The sequence below is a fragment of the Aythya fuligula genome, chromosome Z (genome assembly GCF_009819795.1).
Source record: "Aythya fuligula isolate bAytFul2 chromosome Z, bAytFul2.pri, whole genome shotgun sequence".
Lineage (NCBI taxonomy): Eukaryota > Metazoa > Chordata > Aves > Anseriformes > Anatidae > Aythya > Aythya fuligula.
Window position 1 is genome coordinate 44,523,024 of NC_045593.1, and position 19,451 is coordinate 44,542,474.

General features: G+C 40.2%; 1 protein-coding gene across 2 annotated transcripts in view; it reads right to left on the bottom strand.

Annotated features, from left to right (window-relative positions):
- TUT7 (terminal uridylyl transferase 7) overlaps positions 1-18,001 on the bottom strand; it is a 33,271-nt gene extending 15,270 nt beyond the window's left edge. For both annotated transcript variants that reach the window (XM_032205750.1, XM_032205748.1), the window contains exons 1-12: positions 17,945-18,001; positions 16,098-16,621; positions 12,994-13,172; positions 12,310-12,426; positions 10,419-10,596; positions 9,304-9,392; positions 8,257-8,308; positions 5,391-5,460; positions 4,391-4,517; positions 3,513-3,632; positions 2,364-2,495; positions 275-455 (exon numbers count right to left, since the gene is read on the bottom strand). In XM_032205750.1, the coding sequence (XP_032061641.1) occupies positions 275-455; positions 2,364-2,495; positions 3,513-3,632; positions 4,391-4,517; positions 5,391-5,460; positions 8,257-8,308; positions 9,304-9,392; positions 10,419-10,596; positions 12,310-12,426; positions 12,994-13,172; positions 16,098-16,590 (1,738 nt within the window). In that variant the 5' untranslated portion in view covers positions 16,591-16,621; positions 17,945-18,001. The remainder of the gene's footprint in view (positions 1-274; positions 456-2,363; positions 2,496-3,512; positions 3,633-4,390; positions 4,518-5,390; positions 5,461-8,256; positions 8,309-9,303; positions 9,393-10,418; positions 10,597-12,309; positions 12,427-12,993; positions 13,173-16,097; positions 16,622-17,944) is intronic.
- Positions 18,002-19,451: the final 1,450 nt, after the last annotated feature.

Sequence of the window (19,451 nt, forward strand, 5' to 3'; positions counted from 1 at the left end):
TGTGCTGAAGACTCCCTCCCTCCATTACCTCCCCTTCTCTTTTTTTTTTTTTTTAAATCCACTTATATTACTTTTGATAATACTGCAAAAATAGCCAAACAAAATACTAAACTGATTATACCAAAACATGTTCTACCGTATTATTGGGAATCAATCGCTGTTCAGTGCTAAAGAATTCTAAGTTACTGTGCATGATGTTAATAGCCAAGAACGTACACTGAAAAATTAAAGGTAACAGTTCTATAAAGTCTACTGATGCAGTCTGATAACATACCTTCCACAGCAATGCGCTTTTTAGGCCAGTCCTTTAATTCACGAGACACCGTTTCTTTGAGTCGTATGCTAATAACCAAATCAGGCATGTTGAACTCCAAGGCATAGAAACGAAGCAGTTCTACCCAGAGCTGCCCAGCAGGTGCTGAACACCGCTGTCCTGAATCAAATACTAAGGGAACCTGTCAATTACAGAAAAAAAGCTTATATAATATAATGCATACATAGGTACTGAGATCTTAAAAGATCTGCTAATCTAGAATATGCATTTGTGAATAACATCAGATGGCTCAATTTCCTTGTATTCCATCTGAAATGTAGTATTACAAAATTGATACCGGCTTCTATATTCCTGCAATTGCAATAGAAATTGAAAAACAGAAGAGAAATGATAGCATAAGCTTGTCTGTAATACTTCAGAATGAAAGACTGCAGCAATGGTTAAAGGTATCAATTATTAACAATTGCTTATTTAAGTGTCTGTGTCATAATTTATAAATTTCAAAAAATAAAACCCATATCTAATCCCATTTGACAGAATAGAGCCTAAACTTTATTGCTCAATGTTGTAACATGCACCTACACAGTAACACTGTTGCCCATACAATTATTATAAAATAAATGCTTTCTAAGAATAGTTACAGAACTAATCATAGAATCATAGAATGGCTTGGGTTGAAAGGGACCTTAAAAATCATCTAACTCCAACCCCCCTGCCATAGGCAGAGATGCCACCCATTGGATCAGGTTGCCCAGGTTTTCATCTAAATTAGCCTTGAACACTTCCAGAGATGGGACATTCACAGCTTCTCTGGGCAACCTGTTTCAGTGCCTCACCACCCTTACAGAGAAAAACTTACCCCTAATCTCTAACGTAAATCTCCCCTCTTTAGTTTAAAAATGTCCCCCCTTGTCCTAACCCCATCTGCCCATGAAAACAATTGCTCTCCATCTTTTTTATAAGCCCCCTTTAAGTACTGAAAGGATACAATGTGGTCTCCTCAGAGCCTTTTTTTCTCCAGGCTGAACATCACCAGCTCTCTCAGCCTTTCTGAGACAGAGGTGTTCTGGCCCTCTAATCATTTTCATGGCCCTCCTCTGTATCTGTTCTAACAGGTCCGCATCTTTCCTGTGCTGGGGGCCTCAGATCTGGATGCAGCACTCCAGGTGGGGCCTCAAAAGGGCAGAGCAGAGGGGCACAATCACTTCCCTCCACCTGCTGGCCACACCTCTGTGGTGTGGCCAGCATCCTGGGCTGCAAGCACATACTGCTGCCTCACATTGAGCTTATCACCCACCAGAACCCTCAAGTCCTTCTCTGCAGGGCTCCTCTCAATGAGATCTTCTCCCAGTCCATGTCCATGTCAGGGTGCAGAGCACCTTGCATGTACATGTAGACTTGTTGAACCTCAGGCGGTTCACATGGGCCCACTTCTTCAGCTTGTCCAGGTCCCTTTGGATGGCAGCCCTTCCTTCTGTTATATCAGCTGCACCACTCAGCTTGCTGTCATCTGTAAACTTGCTGAGGGTGCTCTCAATCCCACTATGCCATTGATAAAGACATTAAACTGCACTGGTGTCATGACAGACTGTTTAGGGACACCACTCATCACCAGCCTCCACCTGGACATGGAGCCATTGACCACAACTCTGGGTGTGATCATCCAGCCAACTCCTTCCTTATCCACTGGATGGTCCCACCGTTCAAATCCATTTCTCCAATTTGGAGATCAGGTCTTCATGTGTGACCATGTCAAAGGCCTTACAGAAGTCCAGATAGATGACATCAGTAAGAGAAAACAGCATTCTTATGCTTGACCTAATTCTGAAATGAAATTGCTTCATTTTCCTACCCGACAGATTAAAACCCAAGGTCTTATCAAGGAGATTGAATTAACACCTACCAGCTTCTAAGCAGCAAGAGATAAGCATAGTAAGCCTTGTACTGGTACTAGTCAGTTATGCAATCTTCCAGTTCATCTTACGTTTTTGCAACACAAAACCAACGCAAAAATAGAAAACTCTTTTTTTCTCCCCCCAAAGCAGCAAAGACCACTAGACTTTACAGAAGTAAATTAAATGGTTCACACCTTGCCCCTTTTAGGGGAAGTTTCTTGTGGCACTTCAGCGTCATCAGGGGGGTTATGCTGCCAAACCACAGCATCATTCTCAACTTCTTTAATATGAAAATTAGTTAATTTGTTTAATGAGAATCCTTCAATCTAAAAGAAATAGGAAAAGCAACACAAGTTAACATTACATGAATTTAAACCATTTCCCATATAGCAGTAAGCCAAAATACAAGAAAGTTTAAAAATAGGTGTTTCAGGCCCTAGGAAGTATCCCAGCCTGCTTCTCTCTTCTCCCTAAACTTCTGTACAAAAAGTCTCTCAAGGACACAGTGCTTTTGGAAGGGTATCCATATTTCACTGAACCTTGTCTTGGCACACTGTACAATAAATACATATATTTTAATTGTATGGTCATATACTGTAGGGATTTTCTCCCATTCAGTGCACAGTGTGAAGAAATTTTAGGAATGAGTCAATCACATAGCAAAAGAAATCATTAACTGCAAGGCCCATGTAATTGCTCATGGAAACTAGAACATGCACACTAAATATTAACAGGTGACTGTACAAATAAAAATGCATGCCATGGGTACAAACAGCTGAATGATGTCCTGGAAAACCAGATGTTGTCCCTAATAGCACTCCTAATATTAGGATGCATCTCAGGCTTTTAAAGTCAAGAAATACATGCTTTAAACCCCTAGTCTGATCCCATGGACTAATGTGCTAATGGACTAAGCTAATGTGCTCCCTAACTGTGGTCTACACATTCTTCACTGGAAATGAAGCATTAGATGTTAAAGTCCAAGACACTGTTTTGGGATATAGCTATATGAATTCAGAGTTCTCAAGAGTATGGAAGAAAGGCTGAAGAAATGAGGAAGTGGGTTGTTATGAATTGCATTATTCAATGGCCTACTCTCCTTACTCACTAAAGGGTCAACAGTAATACTTAATTCAGGGACTATGGTTGTGAACTGCATCCTTGCGGCCAAGTACATAAAGGTTAAGTGTAGCATGGCTGAAATCACATTCTTTCTGAGTTCCAGCAGAAATGATTGGTGTACGGCTTGCTCAGTATAGCAAAAAGCTGACAGGTTATACCATCACCAAAAGTGAAAAGGATTGTCCTCTCACTCACAATATTCAGTTTATTAATATACATACCCAAGATCCCAAGTAGACAGGTAGAAAAGGCTCTTTCCTCTGTTGCAGGAAGAAGATGACCATTAATGCAAACACATAAGGTGACAAACCTCCTTCTTCAGGACGATCAACGCAGCACAACTGTGAAAATATATTGTGTAGTCACTGATGTTTCAAGAGACAACTTGCAAAATCTCATTTTAATTCCTGTTCAGAAGTCTGCCACAGTACACATACTGAGAGAAACTCAGGTATCTCTGACCTTGTCTTGTGAGACATGAACATTCACGTCCTCCACTTAAGCGGAGGAGTCATAATATTACCGGAGTGATAACATTACTACAAACTTCTCAGCTAAGAGTTCTGGTCTGCAAATATACAGCAGAGTCAGAATACATAGACTGGCAAAACAGCACACTGAACATTTTCAAAATGATGACTTGTTTTACATGGATACAACTGAAGTTCAAATGATTTTCTATGTTTTTGTAAGTCATATTTTAACTGCACACACATAAAATCTTGAAAAAGAAAGGTTTTAATCTACGTATGGAAACAAACAGCTTTCCTTTCTTTTTTTTTTTTTTTCATGATGGATTACGTTTATGTGAAAGTACCAATTCCACTTCATATACATTCTGGTGTTGGTAACACAGAAGAGCAGGACACATATAGCCTTGCATGCCGGTAACTGAATCTGAAAATTCCACTTCTGAAATTTACTGGAACATTATAAAACAACAAGGTATAACTTATAGTTTATAAAAAAATATATATGCCTTTTCCAACTCTATGAACATTTCCACAACTGTTTTCTAAACCGTATGTACAGTCTCACCAGCACAGTACCAACCTTCATTCAATATTTTCACAGGTGGGGGAATAAAAATAACGCTTACCTTTGCCCAGTACCTGAAGGCAATCACTAAAGATACAACAGAAGGTTCCAGTTTTCCAAGTGTAGCCAAATGGTTTGTTGTCAGATAAGCATTATCATTCCCTGCACTTACTTTACAAATAAGGCCACTAAAAAACAGAGAAAAAAAGATATTGAAGGTATTGTAAGAAGAGTGGTAGGTTAGAAGACATCTCACAAAACATTGTAGAAGGTGGTTGCCATGAAAGATTTAACAGCCTTTCCAAGACAGCTTGTCTACATTAAAAGAACCACAGAAAACCAACTTATGATTAGATTGAAAATATATGCATTGTAACTTTCTGTGAAAGTGTGTTCAAGTACAATTCAAACTTAAGTACATTTCTAGTGACATCAATTCTAATTATATTAATTCACTAAAAAAAAAAAAACACAAAAACTTAAAGTACCAATTTCCTTTATGAATCAAAAAAATTTTCCCCACGTGACACCCATCATAGAATAGTTTTTACACTGTTTCCACAGAACAAGAAACGCTTTCAAACAGTGAGAGATCAAAGTAGAAGCAAATAACTGATTATATACCTGTACCAGCAAGTATTTACAGAATGTTGCATAAATCTTAAGTGATATCAAGTACATGGGCAAAATAAAATTTGTGAAATAGTAGTGAGGTTAAGCAAACTGATCTTGCCCTTAAAGAAAACCTGAATTTAATGAAGTTTCTAAGTTATCCAGAAGGCAGCAAAGGAACTCCTGTTAAGCAGTTATCCCAAATGGAACAGTAAAGGTATATGCTGGAAACCGTAATGGTTGAAAGGACTGAGAAATATTCAGCTGAGGCCAGAACAACCCTTACACTCTTATTCTAGACTAGGAATGACTTGCCCATGAGTGTTAGTTTATGTTTCAAGATCAATGTAACTGTAATAATATAGTACTGAAATGTCATTTGTCAGATGTTGGTACACACAATTTATGTAGTAATATACTATGAGAATACACAAAGTGACAACAGAGACCTTTGCTTTTCTCTGCACACCACCACTGGTATTCTAGTATGGAAATCCGCATCAACTTCAATAAATGATTCTAGGGAGAAAAAAAAGAGAAAAAGCCACATTAACTATGGTACTGACAGAAAATAACATTGAATCATAGAATGGTTTAGGTTGAGAGGGACGTTAAAGATCACCCAGTTCCAACCCCTGCCATGGGCAGGGACACCTCCCACCAGACCAGTTTGCCCAAAGCCCCATCCAGCCTGGCCTCAAACACTTGGAGGGATGGGGCATCCACAGCTTCTCCGGGAAACGTGTTCCACTTCCTCATCATACTCTGAGTAAAGAATTTCTTCCTTGTTTCTAATCTAAATCTACCCTTTTTTAGTTTAAATTCTTTACTCCTTGAATCAATACAATCGCTGCCAAGGAGTCCCTCCCCACCTTCCTGTAGGCCCCCTTTAGGCACTGGCAGGCTGCTGTAAGGTCTCCCCAGAGCCTTCTCTTCTGCAGGCTGAACAACCCCAACTCCCTCAGCCTGTCTTCATAGGAGAGGTGCTCCAGCCCTCTGATCATCCTTGTGGCCCTCCTCTGGGCCTGCTCTAGCAGGTCCATGTCCTTCTTGTGCTGGGGGCCCCAGAGCTGAATGCAGTGCTCCAGGTGGGGTCTCACGAGAGCAGAGCAGAGGGGGACAATCACCTCCCTCACCCTGCTGGCCACGCTGCTTTTGGTGCAGCCCAGGATGCAGTTGGCTTTCTGGGCTGCAAGTGCACCTTGCCAGCTCACATTGAGCTTCTCATCAACCAACACTCCCAGGTCCCTGATCGCAGGGCTGCTCTCAATCCATTCTCTACCCAGCCTGTATTTGTGCAAATACGTTGACCTGGACGCAACTAGAGAAGTGCAGCTATTTTCTGACATTTAATTTCTTAATTACCTCAAAATTCATGATTTTATTAACTCAGCCAAGAATGCAGTTTATCAGATCTGATAATCATTCACTACTTTAAAGCAAGTTTTTCAAATGCAATAGTAAGAGTATGGTCTATAATAAGAGTTGCTATTTGAGAAAATGCTTAAGAAAAAATGAACTTTTCAAAACTCATACATATAGTAGGTATATTTAAACAGGTATACTCTGATTAAGTACTAGCTGAAACTTAGGCAGGTTAAACTCCTGAACAACTTCAGTAATACAGGCATACAGACAGACCAATGGTATCTGTAAACAACATTAGTGCAAAAGATGAAAGAAATAGTGTTACCTTAGTATTAGGTGGAAATAAAGCAACGAATCTTATTTTCCCTGGTAATCTAGTGTTGCTTTATGCAAGTATTAGAACAGGCTTCCTAACAAGAAGACATGTCTCCCTGCTACGCTTCTACTCCCTTTGACTCCCCCTATTCTTTATATAGCTTTCCAAATATAATTCAGCTTCATTTTTTTTTCTTAACACCAAGAAGTAGAAATGCAACTGCAGTCCTTCCAGTTGAAGTGATATTGATCCACACTGGACTTACTACTTGATACTTCAGTGTTTCACTGGATCAAGTGCAGAAGAAACAATAAAATATTTAGGTACCCAACTTAAGAACTGTGAAACTGAAATCTTCTTGTTCCCATCTAGCCACCAGGACACATGATCTCTTTGAAAATACCTTGCTTTTGCCACTGAGCTAACTCAAATGCCTAATACTCTGTCCCTGTATCTCTTGACTCATAGAAAAAGTCTTTGGACAATATATTAAAGAAAACATTGTGTGGTTTCAGAACATATTACAGATTTTAAGTTCCTCTATTCTTCCATGCTGATTGAGGAATAAATAACCCCATCCTCAAAGGCTGTAACAGTCTACTCATCAGAGAAGAACATGTACATAAAATGGCTGGGGAAGGAGGTTGTGAGGAATGAAAAAATCTAGGTCAGAAAATACATGCATGTTTATTGTACTTGTTTGCAGCCATAAAATCTGATTTCTCATCTATGGACACAAAGCAAGGCAAAAAAGTCAAAAAGTTACTTGTCAAAATCTGTATTTAAAAGGACAAAATTTCTTTCCCGTCTTTTGATTTTTTGCCTGGGTATGTCCTAATTGGTTTGAGTGCATTTTTTAAGATCTTAAATGTTACTTGCCTTTATTAGTACATACAGTTGTATTCATTACCTGAAAAAACAGGTGTACATTAGCTCACGACATTAATAGTCATGCAGTTATAAGAAAACAGACCACAATCAACATGGTCTGATGACAAGTTAGAAAATCCCAGGCTACTTTTGGTACTATATATAGTTAATAGCTGTCTCAGGAAAGAGATGCAGCACATTCCACCTTCTTCCCTTGTAATACAGAAGAAAATGTCTCATTAGGAATGACGGTACTCCAGAAGTCATAAAACTGTCTATAAACACAAGTGTAAGTTTTGCTTGCAATGATGTAGTATTTTCTGCAATATTTTTCAGTTTCAAATTATTTTTAAAAACCTCACAGTCACGTGGTATACCTGTTCAAGCAGGAGAGGGACTTTGTCAGGGAATGTAGTGATAGGACAAGGAAAAATAGTTTTAAATTAAAGAACGGTAGATTTACATTAGATATCAGGAAGGAATTCTTTACTATAAGGATAGTGAGGCAGTGGAACAGGTTGTCCAGAGAAGCTGTGGATGCCCCATCCCTGGAAGTGCATAACGCCAGATTGGATGGGACCTTTGGGCAACCTGGTCTAGCAGAAGATGTCCCTGCCCTTGACAGGAGGGTAATGGAATGAGATGATCTTTAATGTCCCTTCCAGTACAAACCATTCTATGATTCCATCTTTGAGATGACATTCAACACTACTAAGCAATAATAGTTTAATTGAATTGAAAAGGAAGCAATTTTTTCTTACCACTGTTCTGCAGACTTTCTTGAACAAGTAAGAGAACATCTGGTTGACTCATCTGTGAATAGAAGTAATAAAGCTGTTTTAACTGCTGTGAAAAAGGTGATTTTCTACAATTCAAAAAGAATTGTAAAACATTGCCTCTAGGACAGTTCCGTTTTTCTTCCAGAGAGGGGAAGCAATGGGGAAACAGTAAGAGCAACTGAGAAGAACCTGCTCTTAATTCTTAATTATCATCAAAGTATATCAGAAAGAAGACAAATGAAAAATATCCTGGAGTAACTCTAAGTATATCTGTTCTCATCTCTATCAAAGACTTGGTTGTGAAACAAAAAAAAAAAACACAATGAAAAATACTGTTTCAGTGTGCTTAAATACAATTGCCTTCTGACAGTAGTGGACCTCGCGTAAGAGATTAAAATCACAGCTTTTATATGTATTCTATGAACTTGGATCGTTCTTTTCTCCATTACATTTCAATGTTTGTTTCGCTGAGGAAATGCAAGATTTTAGCTATGAGGCTGTCAAACCAGAAATGAGCTTAAGCATGGAAGCACAAGGTTTTCACCATCCTGAATTTCTTTCAAAGTTTCAAGCACAAAAATATACAGAAACAATGAGCATAACAAAGGAAGACTTTACATTAGCTCACAAACAAATGATGTAAAATAGTTTCATGGCTCAAAAATAATGTAGCAATCAAATTCTAATGCATGTAGTATAGTACAGAAGCAAGATCATCCATTTAATTCAGCTTTAAAAGAAGACAATTAGCTTGACCTTTCCCACCGGACTGCTAGGAGTCCAGATGTTTTAGCAGATTTCAGATTTTTAGAAGGAAGATTTGATAAAGCACGAAGTCATGTTACAATACCTGACCAATACTGGCCCTATGCAGCAAGAGATGTTATTTTAAGACAGTATTGATGTGGTAGCTCTGTTTTTCCTAATGCTTTTTCATAAGAAGTTCTATTACCACTTTTTAATTTATATTTAAACTACACTCAAAGGTGCAAAGCACTCCAACAGATTTAATGAAATAGTCTTACTTACACTGGCAGGAAACTGGATATCTATGTTTATGTCCGAAGTTTTGAAACCAAATCCGCTACAGGAGGAGCCATACAATCTTAATGAGCACTCTGCAATGAAAAAGATTTATAATACATTTATTCTACACCCAATTTTAAGTCTGTAGCTACTTTACAACATTACCAATAGATCTTACACCTACTTCTGGTTTTAATAATCACAAGAACTCAAGAAGAATCATCCAATAGAACAGAAGTCAGTTAATAAATTGTACCTCTCATTCTGTAGCTAGTAAAGGCCTACCATGAAGACCAAATGCTCCCCACATCCTGCTCATCTTTACTTTTTACTACAGGTCTGTTTGGGTCATGAGTACCACTTAATTCTTAATTCTGATATGAGACTATGTTGCCACTTCATATTGGTTAACAGATTAGAAACCAAATATAGTGTTTTAGTATTCAAATAGTCAAGGCTTTTAATTAAGTCTTCACCTTTGTGATTTTTTTAGAATTGACATAGCTGGCTGTTGTGGTTTTACCCAGCTGGCAGCTAAACACCACACAGCCATTTGCTCACCCTCCCCCCTCCCTCTCTGGGATGGGGGAGAGAAATGTGAAAGTGAAGCCTGTGAGTTGAGATAAAGACAGTTTATTAGGACAGGAAAATAATAACAACAATAATAATAATAATGATGATAACAGTACTACTACTACTACTGTGTATGAAACAAGTGATGCACATTGCAATTGCTCATCACCTGCTGACCGATGCCCAGCCTAACCCCGAGCAGTCTGGCCCTCCTCCCCATGGCTAGCCACCCCTATATATTGTTTAGCATGACCCCAGATGGTATGGAATACCCCTTTGGCTAGTTTGGGTCAGCTGTCCTGGGTCTGTCCCCTCCCAGCTCTTACTGCACCCCCAGCCTGCCTGTTGGCAGGACAGAGCAAAAGGCTGAGATGTCCTTGGCTTGGTATAAGCACTGCTCTGCAACAATTAAAACATCGGGGTGTTATCAGCACTCTTCTCATCCTAAGCCAAAACTTAGCACCCTACCAGCTACTAGGAAGAAAATTAAATCTGTCCTAACTGAAACCAGGACACTAGCATTTAGAACAAGTCACAAATAATACCTGGCAATTTTTGATGCAGCACATCTTCCATCACTGTTTTAATGTTGAGCCTTTCTTCTAAATCTTCATTACTTAAGCCAAACTCCTGTACTACATTTTCAATTGCAACACCAATAGCTTTAATCTGTGAAGCTGTTGGAGGAGGCAGGGTGCTCAGCATCTGTTCCTCTTGCTTTTCCTTTAAAGATAATAAGACTAATGTTTTAATGATTCTGGTCAGTAGCTTAATGCACTAGAATGAATGCATACAACTCATCTCAATTAACACTAACACAGGTTTTCAATACAGTGGAAGTAACTGAAAGGAAGAATTAACAAAAGAGAAAACATAGCAGGTATAAAAAAAAAACATATTCCAGAAGGCTTCAGTAATATGCAGTGTGTGTGTGTGTAGATACATGTAGTTATATGAAACATAAAAAAGACCATCAACCCTTTCATCACCTATGAAGAAAGGGTAGAAGTTAATGAGGAAGCAGTAAACCTGAATAAGATAGTTGTCTACTCCAAGCAGAGAAAGTAAAATAAACATCAGATATTATCGATGATCTGGATGAGGGGATCGAGCGTACCCTCAGTAAGTTCGCAGATGACACCAAGCTATGCGCGTGCGTGGATCTGCTCGAGGGCAGGAAGGCACTGCAGAAGGATCTGGATAGGCTGCACCGATGGGCTGAGGTCAACTGAGGGTCCTGCACCTGGGGTGCAATAACCCCAAGCAGAGCTACAGGCTGGGAGAGGAGTGGTTGGAGAGCTGCCAGGCAGAGAAGGACCTGGGAGTAGTGCTTGATAGTCGGCTGAATATGAGCCAGCAGTGTGCTCAGGTGGCCAAGAAGGCCAACGGCATCCTGGCTTGCATAAGAAGCAGTGTGGCCAGCAGGGCTAGGGAAGTGATCGTCCCCCTGTACTCGGCTCTGGTGAGGCCGCACCTCGAGCACTGTGTTCAGTTTTGGGCCCCTCGCTACAAGAAGGACATCGAGGTGCTCGAGCGAGTCCAGAGAAGGGTGACGAAGCTGGTGAGGGGCCTGGAGAACAAGTCCTACGAGGAGTGGCTGAGGGAGCTGGGCTTGTTCAGCCTGGAGAAAAGGAGGCTCGGGGGCGACCTTATTGCTCTCTACAGGTCCCTTAAAGGAGGCTGTAGCGAGGTGGGGGTTGGTCTGTTCTCCCACGTGCCTGGTGACAGGACGAGGAGGAACGGGCTAAAGTTGCACCAGGGGAGATTTAGGTTGGATGTTAGGAAGAACTTCTTTCCCGAAAGGGTTGTGAGGCATTGGAACGGGCTGCCCAGGGAAGTGGTGGAGTCACCATCCCTGGAGGTCTTTGAAAGACGTTTAGATGTTGAACTTGGCAATATGGTTTAGTGGAGGGCTTGTTAGTGTTAGGTCAGAGGTTGCACTCGATGATCTTGAGGTCTCTTCCAACTTAGACAATTCTGTGATTCTGTGATGATCTTGTTCCAAGCCAATTCTGTGATTCTGTGATCATCTTGTTCCAAGCCCCCTGCCGGGACACCTCCCAATAAATCAGGTGAATAAACATAACTAATCCACAAGTAAAACAAGAGAATTGCAGAAGAGTTAGTTGTTACAGCTGTTTGCCATACTTAAACCACCGGTACCAAGTATTACTGAGTGACACTTTAAATGAGAACTTTCTTTAATAACAGATGTGAAAAAGTACAAATTAAATTCCAAAGGTGAAGGTGGAAGCAGAGTCCAGGTTCCAAATTTACTCTTTTTACCAGCATCACTATTTGAATGCTTTCAAGGAGCTTCAAATACAGAAAAAAATAAATGAGGATTGATTTTAGATAATGCAGTTTCATTATTAGCAAAGTGATGACAGTTTCATAGATCTGCATTTTATGTTTCTGCTACTGTCCTTAACTCACCTTTATGCTTTTCTTGTGTCTCTTCTCCTTAATATGCTTATGAGCAAAAGCCACTGACTCAATCAAAACATCACACAACTTGCAGGCATATTTTGCTGATGGATAGCTTCGAGGTTGCTAAAATAAAGACAGTAAAAAAAAAAAACAAACACAAAAAAACCCTTAAGATATAGATTAACATTACCTTCATCTTATTCAATACCCTTGCTGAGTGATTGTAACGCTGAAATCCAGGAACACTCTAGCTGTTCCGACTGTGTCATTACAATCATAAAATTTGAATATCAGATACAATGCCAGAAGAACAGTGCTACTGGGTCAAACAAGACCAACATCTTGCTTTTGTGTTTAGAAAAAAAACAACACCTGGCAGAATATAGAATATACTATTATTTTCTTCTGATACACTGCCCCAGTCTCTAGCGAACTAATGGTAATCGATGAACTAAAGGAGCAGCCTTTTTTGTGCTCATCCTGCTGCCAAATCACAACTTAGTTGGTAAAAAACACAGGAGAACTTGCCTTCTCTTGCCAAGTCATTAACAGTATCAATTTAGTCAGTTACATTAATTATATAATGACTTTCTAGCTAGAGTCAGAGAAATTGCTCAAAGTGTATCCTCTACATCTTAATTCCAAGATTAAAAAATTAAGAAACAACAATACAGGTAAAGACAGTGACACCTTCTTCAGTCTGTAAATGCAGTCTCGCTTCAAGCGTTCTTCAGCTTGTTGCAACCCTAGAAGCTCTTTTGCTGACAGCTGAGGTTCATCTATAACTGGACCGTCCACTTCATCATCGTGATCACACTCATCTTTTCTAGTTCTTCTTGACCTCCTTGTTTTCTTGAGTTTCTTCATTTCTTAGAAAGAGTTATGAGAATAAACATGTCAAATAACTTCAAAATAAAACATTTTAGGTTTTGTTTAATTTTCACTCTATGTCTGTGAGAGCCAAGGAAGATGTAAAACAAATCATCTGCCCTGCACAGTACCATAATCTGTTCCATGCATGTCTAGTATTGCTAGCAAGAGTGTATAGCTATGTCAGAACCTATAGTACTATAGTATCTCTGTTTTGAGCTGCCATGAAACACTAGTTTGTCTCACTGAAAACGGCCAGCAACCTTATTTATATAGTTTTTTTTTTTTTTTTGCCAGTTTTAACAAGAAGTTAAATGCAATAGCTTTCACTGCCTACTTGGGACGTATCTATATGTCATTATAAAGAAAAGATAGAATAGGATGCCTTGTGAGGCTTAGGTACACGTACAAACTATAAAGTGAAGCAACCCATAGGCCACCAAGGCTATCACGGATTTAGTGACTGTAGGCCAATATGAATAATTTCTAAGAGCTAACTGCACTACGATATAGCAGTAGTAGGTTAGCTGACATAATTTATTATCGCCAGTAGTACCTGTCTCTTAATGTGTACTTGCCTTTCAATTAAACCAACACATTGATCGCTATTGCCTTCACGTTATTAAGTAGACAAATGAAAAAAAAACAGCAGTAATACTTTTTGGCTACACATCAATAAATAATGAACTGGCTAAGTATTCATACACATTGGTTAATAAAGCTACGTAACTTGCACAACAAACATGGCTAGAAAGCTTATGTTTACAGCAAAAGTTCTGTATCTAAGGACTGCAAATACCACTTCTTTTAAGCTTTGTAATTATTTTGAAGCAGAAGTTTCTACTAGAACTCAGGAATGAATACGTATAGGCTGGATTTTCACGGATATTCATTTTAGATTGCATCTTAGCTGTTCAAATGAAAGGTATCTACACAGAATGTGCAGATGCATGGAATTTCCAAAGTTCCCTGCTTCTGAGAAAGTTTACGTAACTTACCTAAACTCTAAAACCATTGTTATACCATGAGGTTTTTGTTTATAATAATTAGAAAAATAAATGACAAAACATAACTGGTCTACCAAATGTATGTGGAGTTCTTCCCTGTGACCACAATTTTTATCTCTTAATAACTGGCAGAAAAACACCGCAGTTGTGAATCTTCAACCATTTTTTTGATTCAGTTCACTGAACAGCATGTGTGCATTACTGTTGTAAACAGGAACAGGGCAAGAACAGTAACATAATTCCTTTTGGCAGCAGAAGCTTATGCTGGAATAAATATGTCATGGGGATAGTACTCTCCAAAGCAAGTTCCAAAGAACAGAAAAATAAGTTGGTCTTAATGTAATAAATCCCTTTCATTTTCTGTACTGAGTCTTGCTAAAACTCCTATGACCCACAACATTTGACTACTTTTTTTCTGATCAATTCAGACACACATTGTAGAAAAGAGTGTATTAAAGAAACATCTTTGCAGGAGTGCGTGACAGCTACCTACTTATCATTTTCCTCTGTAAGCACTAAGTAGCTTTAAAAATCTTGACCCTGAGCACCACACCCAACCTTTCCTTGAACCTTTCCTTATTAATTTTATCTAAAGAAATTTCTCCTGGTTTACTTATAGGACTGGCATACAAGTGCTCAGAGTACTACTAGCAGCATCTACCAACTGCCTTTCCCATAACTGCAGGAACCGATCAACATTTTCAGTAAATAAATCAGAAGGACTCAAAGTACTTTCTCCTCAACAAATCCATGTTTACTGCTACTCATTTCTTTGCTACCTTCCAAATACTTACAGTAGGTTACAATATTTGTTGCACAATAGATTCCCAAAATTAAAGTTGCACACCATTTTTTATTGAATTTTTAAGAGATACTTGCCCTTTCCTACTTGCCAGTAACCCCCTTATTCTGAGTAAAGTCTTAGATGTGATTGTCACATTCCAAAAATCTTTTTCAGCAAGTTCCTGAAGTTTCAAGCAAATACAGTTCAGTAAACACAACAAAATTGAAAATAAATTTGAGAAAGTATTCTACTCTGCTCTTTCCATCTAAGATGACAAGTGTACAATTAACAAGGTTGACAATGAAAGACACTGGGCACCAGCTCACAGGTGTTTTTTTTTTGTTTTTTTTTTTTTTTTTTTTTTTTTTTACAATTGATAACAAGGGAAAGGACAATTAATTCCTGGACATCTTTGCATCAACCAGCAATACTTTTCCTTCTCAGAAGGAGGGCAGATCAATATTTGTTTTGACCATTACACTTCACCAAAATAAGAGAGATTTCTTTTTAACAGGAAGTCCCCTACTAATAGCACCCCTGGTGTACTAGTCTCTCATTCTTCTCACCGCTCTGGTCCACTGACACTTCCTTCTGATACTCATGTTCAGTGCAGACGTGATGATATCGATTACTTTATCCCCACTCCAGCCTGTCCTTCTCTTCATTTCAGTATTTAGAGTTTGTACTCTCAATATTAGTATCAATTACCCCAGCTAAGTTTAATATACACAGAGAATGATTGTTTTTGTTCTTGATGTACCACTGTTTCTTGCTCACATCAACACCTATGGTGCATTGTTTTCAGTCTTCATTAAGATGTGTTTTTATGGACCTCCTTAGTAGTGCCAAAATCTTATCCTGCAGCAACTTAACTGAAAAATCCCTTATTGGCCTTGACAGATTCAATCAAATATTAACAGAGAAACTGCAAACAGGGATAACACACAGATGCTGCAATCTAACTCCTACCATTTAAAAGCTAATTTAACAAGTCAACACAATTTATAAAACAAGTTCTGTATCATATCATATAACTTTTGTGTTAAGGGTGATTCTTGACATTTTACTTTTTCAGTAACACATACAAAAAGCTACTGTATAGCTATGTAAAAATAAACAAATGTGTTGATTACCAGGGTTTCCTTTCTGCATCTCTGGAACGTCTTCATTTGTTAAGTCTTTCTGAAGTTGTCGTCTTACATTTCTGTTTCCTGCACCTTCAACCTCATGATAAGAGTCCTTTCTTGTCCTGCTGTGCATGGGGATCCATGCTACAGATCTGTACTCTCTCCAGCTGTCAGAAGTACCACGGTGGTCATCAGATATCCACTTCTTTATTTGATCTTTTTGGGTATCGCTGAACTTCAATCCTTGACTGTGAGTTATGTTTTTAAGTGAATGTGGGCTACTCAAAATATTACGTGGCCCTCGCCTAGGACTATTTCCATAATGACCTGGTGTTCCCCTCTTCTTTTGCATGCTGATATCCATTTTATTGCTATGGCCATTCCCATATTCATCCATGGCTTGGCAGTCTTTCTGTAATGGACTTCCTTTTAATTCTTCTTCACACATTTCTGGTTTCTTATCTTGTTTGGCAAAGGGAGGTTTTGCAGCATCTCCCATGGTTATTGCTATTCAATGTAGTGATTCCCAGCTAGAAATTAAAAAGTTAAAAACAGTATTTTAAAAATAATCAAGTAATAAACATAAGCGCACTGGTTATTATTTGTTATTAACAACCAAAGCTGTGGTTCTGTAATACCATAAAGGCAAGCAAGTCTTGCTGGAAAGCAAAATTTGTTCCCATCAAAAAAGTTCAAAATCATAGAGGTTTCTTGTCTTAACATGCTTAAAACCCGCATCTGGTTGTCCCTCACCGCAGAGACAGCCCATGGCTTTTTTGCTTAAGAAGCCCTTCATGCACTTCAGACAGATAAACACTTCTCAGAGTCCACACCAGTCTCATCTCAGTACAGCAACACTTTGAAAGGATCACTGAAAAGGCTTTGGCATGTGTAGAATATATGTAGAAGGCAATAAAGAGGATGTCCTAACAGCCAGTTTACATCAACAAATTTCCCTTCCCCTATTGTCAATACTATTCACCTTGTTCAGGATGAAAATTGCGATCAGAGGTGTTGCTTAACTCCTGCAACCTGCCTGTAGAGCAAAGATCACATGACGATTAAGAAACAATCCTGCGCTGCCCAACGCACTTTGCACTTTTTAGCTAACTGGCCAGTCAGAGGTTTCGTGTTATTGGCTACTAAGTATGCCTATTCTGCAGTAATGGAGTATTATCTGAAACAAGTAATATCTGCGTTACCAATTAGCTCCCCAGACGTGGTCATGCCTGCGCTCTTACTGTAAAATACTTACAGAGCTGCAACTCGAGCTGCAAGGTAGTTCGGGCCTGCGTGGACTGTGAAAGTGGGCACTGCCTGGGAGATACCAGCCAAGCACCAGAGGCAGTGCTTACACCTACCCTGAACGCTGGGTTGTTTAACTACCGCCACACAGAACCAAGCCAGAAAAAAAAAATGAATCCAAAATAAGATGTATGAGCTTGAACTGCAGCGAAAGCTACAGAGAAGCGCTTGAGAAGCAGGAAATACGCTTGTGTTGGCTTTGATACGGGAGCACAGTGCTTGATGGTGCTGATTTTTTTATTTTTTTTTTTAATTTTCAGGCCCCAAAGGCGCCCTCAGGGGCATCAGTGTTTGCTATCTACTGGCTTGGCTCTGACACAGAGGAGCTCTGCTCTCACCTCACGCCTGTCCCGGGGGGGCCGCGCTCCCACCCCGCGGCGTCTCACCAGGGGGACGCCGCCATCCCGCCCAACGGCGGCAACGGAAAAACACAACGGCCGCCACCTCACCTCAAGGCCGCCCCCCCCACACCCGCCGAGCCACGAAGCCACCCCGCAGGCCCCGTCCCCGTCCCCGTCCCCGCTCGGCGCCCCCCGCCGCGCACTCACCGGCCGCGCGTCCCCTATGGCCGCCCCGCCATCAGGCCGCGGCGGAAGAGCCGCCGGTCCCGCAGCGCCGCCGTCCGCGCGGCCCTTCCGGCAGCACGGCCCCGCCTCACGCCCGCTGCCAGCGCCGGGGCGGGGCGGGGCGGGGGGGGGGGGGGGGGCTGTCCGCCATGGCGGGGCCCTGCTGAGGGAGAAGGGTGCTTGGGCTGTGCCCTGGGTGTTTTCCTGGTAGTCAAAGGGTGAGTGCGGTGGCATGGGCGGTCACGGTGGCTGTTGAAGAAGAGCGTGAAGCAAGGGGCATTTCCACACCACAAGGAATTGAATCCGGCCCCGTGTAACCCGTGTGGCTCATCAGGCTTGCCACCCCAGGAAGAAATACCTGACGTGCTAAACAAGTTGCTCATGAAAAATAAAAACAGAATCACAGAATTATTTCTAGGTTGCAAGAGACCTCAAGATCATCGAGTCCAACCTCTGACCTAACACAAGTCCTCAGCTAAACCATATCCCTAAGCTCTACATCTAAATGTCTTTTAAAGACCTCCAGGGATGGTGACTCCACCACTTCCCTGGGCAAATTACAATAAATAATTCATTTAACAATAAATAAACAAATTACAGAAAGTGGGGGAAAAATCTTGTATGGTGCAGCTTTCCTATCAGTATCTGAATGGCTTACCTGAACAAGGAGAAGAGAAATGGCAAGCAGTCAGTCCTGCTTACACCTGGGGTAGGTGGGGAAGAGGCCGTATGCCTGCTATCCTGTGGAAGAAAAACTTGTACTTGCTTTACCACTCAGTTATCCTTCTCACTGAATAAAGTGACTTGTTTGTTTTTTGCATGTTGCTCACACTTGCTCAGACTCTTCGTCTTACTGCTTCCTGTTGTTTCTGCATGCCCCCTTTATTCTCTAATAACTTAAGAGGATCTCTTCCTACTGCTGTTTTGCATCCATATTAAAGGAACAGAGATGCTCTTATCCCACCCTACAAGAAGTCTACATAATAATTCACCTTCCTATTCCAATCCAGTTTTCCCTCACAACATATGCCCATATGTACACATTTTAAAGCAGTTTAATAGTAAAGTACTATCAAAATTACTGATGGTAGCTTCCAAAAATATGACATTATAGTCCTACAGCTTTACAGCCCACTGCTTTGCAACCTGTTTCTGGTGCCAGCTTCAGAACTTGGAAGTTATTTTTGTCTTCTACTATGGCCCCTTCAAAATAAGAAAATTCTTCTGGTGAGATACTCTCTGGAGTGGACCTAGCACACTAGCAGAGCTTAACTTAACAAAACCATTGCTGTAAGCAAATGTGGCAGGTATGTGAAACACAGAAACATTTCTGAGCTTTGCTCTGCCTCCTTCCATAAAATCATTTGTGTCTGCAATCTCAGCATATTTAATATCATATGGACTACGGTGGGTCACACAATGCTTTGTCATGTGGAAGATTGTCACTAGTGCACCCATGCAGGATTGCCTCAAATTCCTGCTGTTTTTA